The 9,432-nt window shown below is 52.2% G+C and overlaps 1 protein-coding gene across 7 annotated transcripts in view; it reads left to right on the top strand.

Annotated features, from left to right (window-relative positions):
• Positions 1–1,874: 1,874 nt before the first annotated feature.
• Positions 1,875–9,432, top strand: part of SAMD4A (sterile alpha motif domain containing 4A) — a 215,910-nt gene continuing 208,352 nt past the window's right edge. The window contains exons 1-3 of one of the 7 annotated variants that reach the window (XM_036436185.2): positions 1,875–2,155; positions 3,390–3,489; positions 3,586–4,033. In XM_036436185.2, coding sequence (XP_036292078.1) covers positions 3,838–4,033 — 196 coding nt within the window. In that variant the 5' untranslated portion in view covers positions 1,875–2,155; positions 3,390–3,489; positions 3,586–3,837. Of the gene's footprint in view, positions 2,156–3,005; positions 3,246–3,349; positions 3,360–3,389; positions 4,034–9,432 lie in introns of those variants that run through there. The other 6 variants (XM_036436167.2, XM_036436201.2, XM_036436193.2 and 3 more) reach the window with 6 other exon arrangements.

The following is a 9,432-nucleotide window of genomic DNA, read 5'->3' as shown; positions in this document are numbered from 1 at the left end:
ATATATATATATATATATATATATATATATATATATATATAGCTAAACATTTAGCTAAAGATCTTTTCCTGGGTCAAAGGCTTCTGTAAAGATTACATTTTCCCAATAGGTGGCAGTATTTTCTTTCTTCAGCATAAGTAGAATGCTTGAAGATTTGCCTCAAGGTTTGTTGAATTTGATTTTGTTTTACTATTTGTTTAGTAAACTGCAGGTGACAATAAATTAATTAATAAAACTTACGTTTCATTCACTTTCTTTAAAAAATCACTCTCGGAGGTTTCCAAACGCCCCATGTGGGGGAATTTATATGTTGGCTACATTCAATAGCAAGGTGTATGAGGAGGTAGACAGTGTTGTAACCCTCCTCCCCATTTCCTGATAGAAGTGACTTCTAAAAACTGGCTAATTGGTGTAATGTCTTGAAAGCATGTCAAGCTTTTCGGCCTCTATACTGATAAAATAACGTATTGACTCTAGAATTCTTGTTTGGGGTGCAAAAGATTCATTGAACTATAAAGATGTCTTTCCTGGGTGGTTAATAATGACCCTTAAAAAATTATTCTCACACCCTATTTTAGTGGTAACGCCTACATTTTTGCAACTGTACATGACCTCTCAATACCTCAACAGATGGTTAGGTGCTGTCACATGTCTGCCATGAATTAAATGTCAAAACTAGGTTTGAAGAACAAAGGAAGAAAGGATTGCAAGTCCACGGACAGTATGTTGGAGTTGAAAGACGGATGTGTTCATTAGTGGATTAATATCTCAGACACTTTATCTTCAAAAATTACTGTGTTTGAAAGAATAGGGCAAGCTACGTCTGAAGCATGCGTGCCACTGGTTTCTCCGAAGTACCTTCCCATCAACAACGTTGCTATGTCCAAGAGCTCGGTGTTTTCCCTGGAAATCAGGAGATGGTCTGAATTTTCTCATGCACCCCACCTGTGAATATTCAACTAATATGAGGTGGGTATTAGGGTATGTTTAAACAATTCTCTACTTCCCAGAGGAGCCATCGAGTGCTGCTCCGCCCCGACACGCACTCTCCTACCCTCTTCCCCGCCACCAGGGACCTCTGGAGCCCCTGCCTGGCCTGGGCCCCGCACCATCGCCGGGTCCAGGTAAGGCTGCCCGGCCCGGCCGCTCGGACGCACTGGCCTCCGCTCCAGGCCCGCGCCCCAGGCCCAAGGGAAGAGTGAGGCCCGAGGGGCTGCCGACAGGAGCAAAGGTCATTCCAAGCCCGACCCGGCGAGGGCGGGGAATCGGACCGGGCATTCCCCGCGCTCCTCCAACGAGGGGCGCACGGAGCCCAGCGCCCCGGCGCGTCCAGCCCTGCGCACCGCCCCTTGGCCTCCTCCGCCCTTCGCGCCTGGGACCCCCCCCCAACCCGTCCGCGCTCCCAGCGGTCGTGGCCTCCCGTCTCCACCGCCTGCGGACCCAGCCGCTCTGCACCCCCCGCCCGGGGGCCCCAGGTCGGCCGAGGGCTCCGAGGGTAGGCGATCCGCATTCCCCAGGACGAGCAACCGGTGGCAGCACCACCCCTACCCGCGCTCAGCCGACTCCAAGCGCCCCAGTTCCCCTCTCCCCCTTCCCCCGAACTCAGAGCCCGCAGGCAGCCGCAGGGAGGAATGCACCGACCCCCTCCCCTTCCCCAAACTTCTTCCGTCCGCGCCGCGCTTCTGCTTCTTCCAACTCGACCCCTCTGCGCCCTCTGGCTCCTCCCACTGCGCTCCCCTCCCCTTTCCCGGTCCCCACTTAGGAATCCGCTCCCCCCTCTGTCCCCCCCCCCCCCCCCCCCGCCTCTGGCCGGGTCCGGGATCCTCCCCCCACCCGGCTCCCCCCGCCCGCCGCCGCCGCCGCCGGGTTCCTCTCCCCCCGCGCGGCGCTCCCTGCCAAGCCCATGATGTAATGGTGTATGTTAATCAGGAGCATGTGGAGCGCTCCGGCTGGGGCGGCTCAGTCCTCCCAGCGCCGACCCGGGAGACGGCGGTGGCGGCGGCGGCGGCCGGGACTCGCAGCGCCGCTCTCTCCCAGCGCCGCCCGCCCCGACGGCATGGCCCGCAGCCCGGGCTCCGGGCGCCCCCAGCCCCGCTGACCGCCGCCGCGGGCCCGGACCGCGGGGGCCCCAGCCGCCGGCATGAGCCGCGCCGAGGTGAGCGCCCCTGTCCTTCCGTCCCCCCACGCCGGCCGCCGGGTCCCCTTCCCGGGGGCTGCCCTCTCCGCTAGGGAAGTTCTGGGGCCCGGGAGGCGGATGCTGGGCGGGCGAGAGGCGCCTCTTGGAGGGCTGAGCCGCTGGGCTCTCCTCTGTGCCCACCCAGACAGCGAGAGGACGGGGAGCCCCAGAAGCCGAACTTTCTTTGAGGTCCGTGGGGGGAGGAGGGGGAGGAACGGGGGGCGCGAGCCGGGGCGCGGAGCCGCCCTGCCCGCCGGGTGAGGAGCGCGCGGGGTCGGGGCTCGGGGTGCGCTCGGGGCCGGGACGCCGGGGACGCCGGGCTGGGCGCTGGGCCGGACAGACCCACCCGGGAAGGAGGCGGCGGAGGCAGGATGCCGAGAGCTCACACACACGCGCGTACACACACTTACACACGCACACACACACACAGGCACGCACACATCTGATCGCTGTGGGCACCGCAGGCCCTTGGAGACCGCTCTGTGGGCTGGAGCGGCGGCGAGGCGCGGGGGAGCCGGGCTCGGGCTGCGCCTCCGCCCGCCGGGCGCGGAGCTTTGGGTGGGGAGAGTTTATTTTTGTCTCGAGCTGCTGCTGCTGCCTTGGCTGCTCGCGGCCTAAATCCAGAGGGGCGCCTGGCGGTGGAGATGCTGGCTGTTGCTGTAGATGGAGCTGCAGCCGCTCGGCTGCTGCTCTGGGAAGAGGAGGAGGAGGAGGGAGGAGGAGGAGGGAGGAGGAGGAGGAGGAGGAGGAGGAGGAGGAGGAGGAGGAGGAGGAGGAGGAGGAGGAGGAGGGAACTCGGGCTGCTGCTGCCGCTGCCTCCGCCTCTGCTTTGCATGAGCCCCCACCCCCGCGCCCCTCGCAGCCGCATTGCAAGTTTTCTGCGCGAGGAGAATCTGTTGCTGGCGTCGGCGTCCGCGGGCACAGCCCCGAGGCCACCCCGGGTGGGGTGTGCGGGGAGCACCAGCCGTTCGCGGCGGCAGCAACAGGAAGCCGTGGGGTCTCCTCCCGCATCGGGGAAGGAGGTGTCTTGCCTTTCCCAGAACGGGAATAGCTCGTCCCCCGCATCCCGGTGCGGAGGGGGCGGCCGGATTTGGGGGGGGGGGACCCGAACCCCTCGCGGGGCGCCCCCCGTCCCCACCCCCTGATGCACTCGTTTCCCAGGCGCGCTCCCTCGCCGGCCGAGGTCTCACTGCAGCCCTTTCTCTCCTTCCAGTGGTGATCGCCGCTCGGGAATGCGGGTGTAAAGGGTCCGAGCTGCCGCCCAGCGGGAAAGAGACCCCGGGACGGACGCCGGAAACCACCATCCCGAAGCCGTGAGAAGGGGAGGGGAAGAGCGCATTCTTCATTCAGTTGGTGTGCCTTGTGGGGATTTTTTATTTTTTAAAATCGTTATCTTTTTTTAAAAAAAGAAACATTTCCGCGCTCCTGTCTGTCATCATCTCTGGGGAAACCAGCCAGAACCACCACCGGGACGTAACTGAAAGCAGACGAGAGAGGCGGCCGCCGAGGCAGTACCTGCAGCGCCCGAGCGCCCAGCCACCTTGGACCCGGGACGCGCTTCGGGCGGGCGGCCGCGGGGCTGCGGCGCCGCCAAACTTTGGGGCGGGCGGGCCGGGCCGGGGCTGCCAGGGGCTTCGTAGACGGAAGGCCGCCCCCTCACCATGATGTTTCGCGACCAGGTCGGGGTGCTGGCGGGTTGGTTCAAGGGCTGGAACGAGTGCGAGCAGACTGTTGCGCTGCTGTCGCTGCTCAAGCGCGTGAGCCAGACCCAGGCCCGCTTCCTGCAGCTCTGCCTGGAGCACTCGCTGGCCGACTGCGCCGAGCTGCACGTCCTGGAGGGCGAGGCCAACAGCCCGGGTAAGTGCCCCTGTCCCGCCCGTGCCCCCCACCCCACCCCTCTCCCTGCCACCCTAGCCCCAGCCCCGGGCCCAGGCCCCGCCCCCGGCCGCGCCGTCCCCCGGGCCCGCGGCCTCCCCACCTCCCCGCGTCCCCGCCCCTGCCGCCCGCTCACCGCTGCCGGCCGCTTTGGGTTAGCGGCCACGGTCAGCTCAGCCCGTCAGTCCATTCCGGGTGGTAGCTACGGGAGCATGAATGATTGATTTTTCTCTCATGCAGTTTCCTGGGAAATAAGTAAGTCAGGTCACGTAGAGTCTGGATTTTCTGGGCTTTTTTTTTTTTTTTTTTTTTTTTTTTTTTCCCCTTCCTTCTTCTTCTTGGACAACGTGGCTCTTTGGGTTTCAGCAACCCACGATGCAGCCTGGGACTGCCCTTCGGAAGCCAAGCTTTGATTAGGCTGTATGAGCAATACGTGAAAACCTAATGTTATTATTAATCTTCCCTCCTCCCCCTCCCCCCCCTCCCACGGATAGTACGGTTTTAGAGCTCCGTCTTCTGAATGATATGTAGGTGATGCTATGACTGTTAAAATAACACTTGCAGTTCATACACTATTCGGGTCTGGTCCTCTATGCTGATAGTATGCATAGGGATATGCATCTTGTGGATGCCTGGCAGCAGGCATGAATCAGAGTTCTTGCTGCTTTTTTCTTAAGAAACTTTATTGAATAGAACAGAATTGCTTCCGATTACCCTGCTGGTATTTTACAGACGCCTCAACTAGTACAGAAAGTGAATATCCACGGAGGGTCCCGCCGTGTGCTGTTTGCTAGCACGGGTGGTGACAGAATGAAATTATATCCTGGGGTGTGGGGGGGAGGGCGGGGAGGGAGATGGTGGTGACGGTGGTGAGGATGGGGGATGGGAGAAAGGTTTGTTGCTTATAATTTTGGATAGGGGAAATTCTTCAGTTCCTGCTGCAGCAGGAGGGTGAACAGAGCCCCCAGTGTTTATGCAGAGAAAAGAATGCAGGGTCCTCTTCCAGCTGTTCCATGTTAGGGCCGCTCGCCTGCCCGCCTCAGCAGAGGTCTGGGCTGCCATTTGATGACAAGGTCCAGCCCAGGACAGCAGGGCCTGGGCGACACGAACATGAGTGTGTCAGGGCAGCAAGAGGGGGGCTGGCCCCCACCTTACTTCTCCTCCCTGGTGTGGTGCTCATGATGCTGCAAACACCAGGATGGGATGTTTCCATATATAGAATCCCAGGCTGGAAGTGACCACTGGAAACCCTCACAGTCTCTTTCCTGAACGGACAGGACTGCATCCCGAGGATCTCCTGTTGCCAAGGACGAGGGGGGGGGGCACACTGAGAGGGATCCCACAGGCCTCCTGGGATTCGCCCAACAGCCCACCCTGTTCGGCACAGGGTGGTGGTGGCCGTGGGGTCCCTTTGCTCAGCTTATAAACAGCCAGCAGGCCAGCCTCCTTCCTAAGGGTGTGAGAGCATAACTAGGTTAAGTGATGTCCTCTCTCTTTCTCCCCATCCTTACTGTGACAGGGTTGCCCGGTTCTCCTGCTTGAGTTTGCTTTCTCAGGTTGGCAAACAAGGTTACATAAACTCCAGTGTCTTGTGGAATGCACAGGATTGATGGACAGTCATTGATGTTGGATGCTCGACTCTGGTGCTTGTAGGGACTGGTTAAAAGTGATAATGAATCTTTAGGTTACTCAAATGTTAGAGCAACATGTTTGTCCTGAGTAGAGAAGACTTTTCCCAATAGAGCAGCGGTTTAGAAAGGCAGGTATTTAAAACATATGGTATTAAAAAGTAGTTGCTTACTTTAACAATCTTGTCATTGAATAAGCCAAGAAAGTGTTGACCTGTGAATTAGTCTGTCATTTAGTGATTTTTTCCCCCCTCTCAAAAAAAATTTCCCCATGCTTGCTTGTGTAAGATACCTACCTGTTCATGCTGCTATAGACCCACAGCCTCTGGAACTGTTATGTAAGATAGGGACCGTTTTCCAATTTCTGGATTCACCTTTCAACCTGGACAGTTTGCTTCCTTGGAAACCTCTGTACTCCATACATTGTGCGTCCAGGACATACATCATGAGGGGTGTCCTGGGATGGCTTGCTTTATATCTGCAGAGTGGGGACCACAAAGAGCATCGGGATGTGTCATACACACCTGAGTGTGGAGTGCTGTTCTCTGACCGACATTGGAACCTAGCCAAGAACGAGGAAAAGGGCAAAAATGCCCAGTCAGCAACCAGAATAGACGGCATCATGTCCGGGAGAATAGTTCAGACCCTCTCTGGGAACAGAATTACTCTTATTTTAGACAACAATCCTAACATTAAAAAAAAAATTTTTTTTTTTTTTTTGGAATAATCATTGCATAGTATGGTTAGCACTTGTAGGACGAGCTGAGCAGCTGCTGTAACCAGGAGTGAAAAGTGATCACTGACAGCTTGACAACCAGGGAAGAGACAAAAATGTTCAGGGCAAAAGCCCTGAAAGTTTTGGGAATGCTAGAGTAGGACCCTGCGGGCATTCCTCTATAATAACATAGATCAGTAATTGCTGTTTACCATTAATGAGAGTGAACTACCAAAGGGATACATTTTTAAATGCACTCTTTGAGAAGGGAGGGAAATAGGTCATAAACTTTGGGAATATTGACACTCAAGATAATTGACCTCCCAAGCAGTTTCATTCTGAAAAGCTCTTACCCATTCAGAAAAGTAGGCTTGTGTGTAAATGACTCATTCATTGGCTGGCTGAGGTGTCCTATACCAAAATCATCGTGTATTACTTTATTTAGCAACCATCAATTCAACAAGCACGCATATTTCTTCTGGTAATGAGGGATTTTAAAATTCGACGAATGGGGATCAAATTCATATCTGGGGCTTGATCTCAGTATAATTAAGAAAATTAGCAATAGGGAAGTAATAGTGTGAACTTGGCTCTGTTTTCTCCAGGACTGACTTTAAATAGAGTCTTGCACATTAATCCTGGTTTATTTGAAATCTGTGGGATGTATTTTGATATTAACTTTTCATTTTCTTAAATTTATCATTTATTGAGAATCTAGTGCTTCACTGGCTCAGTCTTTGCCTCAGATTCATGGCCATCTGAGATTAAAAAAAAAAAAAAGGTTGAGTCTGTTCTATGGATGTATGAGTGTCACGATCAGCTCTATAAGTAGAGGTTTGTTTTCAGAAGCCTCATACGCTTAGATAAGTGCCCTTCAGCCACCAGCCCAGGTTCCCATTGAGACCTCTAGCCAGTCTCAGTTTGTAGATGACTGCTTCTGGAGCTGATGTTTCCTTCAGTATCTGAAAATGGCAAAGACGGAACCCACAGACTTTACCTGCAGTTTCCCTAAGAAAAAATAGGTTGTGTGGTATTGTTTATTTCTGACTTTTATCATTTAGACTTGAAATATATTTTCCAATGGAAATAGTGTAATACATGGAGATTCAATAGTGAATCCACAGCGAGCTACTAACTCACAAAACAGTGTATGTTTTGTGGAGATATTGCATATGGTTTGCAGTAAGTAAGTGGCAAAAAGATGGTCGCTTTACTTACAAGTAAATACAGGAGAAAGTATTATCTGAAGTGGTGGTGCTTGAAAATTACAAAGAACTTGTGCGCGTATTTATTCTCATTAGACGAGGGTGAAGATGTTGGCTCTATAATTTTTTATGGTTTTTAATTTTCATAGTGTAAGTATGCCATATCCTGAGTTGCATTTTTAAATCACAAATGGAATAAAAGGAAGAATAGAGATTTTCCTAATGATGCTGGGTAAGATCTTGTATGTAGTGCTTCCTTTGACTTATTATTCCACATGCATTTTATAACTATTGGAATGGCTCTGTGCTATGAAGTGGGAATAGGTAACTTACTATATAGTCCAGTGTCTGGTACTCAGCGTGATGGGAGCTCAAGCATAGATATGGGCGGGGCAGTGGTTCTACGCCCACGGTGAACCTATTATAGAAGCCAATTGCTTGGTAGAGTTAAGGAAGACTTCACTGAAGCAGAGAGATGTTTGAGTTGCGTTTTGAAGGGTAAATAGGAGTTGGTTCAATATGTAAAAAGGATTGTAGAGAACAATCGTGAAGGTGTATTATAAGCAGAAAAGATCATACTTATGAAACGCTGCTTTATGAAAAGGCCCAGCTGTGTGCAGGAAATGGTGAGTTTAGGGTACCTAGAAGAGTGGAGACTGAGCTCACAGAGGCAGACGTTAAAACAGAAGCTATGGCTATGCAGGACTTTGTCAGCTAAGGCATTTGGACTTAACCCTGCAGAGTTGATAGAAAACCCAAGAAGATTTTTTTTGGAAAGGAGTTAAAAGATGAAGAGTGTGTGAGAATTCTCCTGGGAAAGAGAATTCCTGTTGTGCATGATCTCCTCAGAGGCAAAAATGGAAGAAGTACGGCAGTTTGGTTCGGCCAGATTCCATTGGCCACCTGGTGGCATCATGAGCTCAGGGTAGCTTTGTTACTGTCAGCGTTGATGTGTGGGGGTGAAGAAGAATGGATTAAGATGGAGAGGAAGAGAAAGAATTGTTCAGGGGCCATTTATTTATATCTGCAGGAGTTAACTTCTGAGCCTCCATTTTACCATCTGTAAAATGGAGCTAATCAAGCCGTGTCATTGTCCAGAAGTTAGTTATTAATCATCAAATGATGATCTATTCTCTTCCCTAGGTTTAACATTGCCTCTGATGAATCTAGAATTTATATGAAAATGTTTGCTTAAATGGTAGGAAATCTTTTTCTTTAAAGGATTATTAAAGAGAGATGGGGTGTGGGCGTGGGGAGGGGGGACTTGGAACCCTGGAAAGGTATGAACCTATTTTGTTCCACCTTCTGCTTGCGGCTTTGTTGTTCTCTATCATGTCAGGTTCTAAAAAAATGTAGCACGGACCCAGTTTTCCCAAATGACCTGTCAACATTTTTCCCCCCTTTAGTTGGTGAAAGTGAAAAGAGGAAACCATTTTGTTGGATGAAATATACTGGGACTTTGTACCTGAAACACTTTTTACTTAGGGCAAGGTAACTTTCTTTGGGCTGGTCGAACACATCCATACTTTTTGTTGTGAATAACTTGGATTTGATGGTTTAGCTTGGGTGTTCAAGGGCTTCAGCAGCTGAGCGTGTTATAAACACATCCCATCAAAGCACGTAAAAGGCAGACAAACTTAACAGCGGATTAGTTTATTTATGTTTAAACAAACAAATGAGGGTAAAACGAGAGTCGGAAGGACTGAGAAACAACCAAAAACTCCCCAGCACATCCTGTAGAAGTGCGATTCTAAAGGGAATTGGCAACCCAAGAGAAGAGCAACTATTTCTCCTTCTTGACCTGGAGAATTCGGGAGGTTTTCATCCAGGAGC

This window comes from Pipistrellus kuhlii, unplaced genomic scaffold (assembly GCF_014108245.1).
Source record: "Pipistrellus kuhlii isolate mPipKuh1 unplaced genomic scaffold, mPipKuh1.p scaffold_m20_p_1, whole genome shotgun sequence".
Classification (NCBI taxonomy): domain Eukaryota; kingdom Metazoa; phylum Chordata; class Mammalia; order Chiroptera; family Vespertilionidae; genus Pipistrellus; species Pipistrellus kuhlii.
The sequence above is the reverse complement of the archived record's forward strand: the minus strand, read 5'-3'. Positions and strand labels throughout refer to the sequence as shown.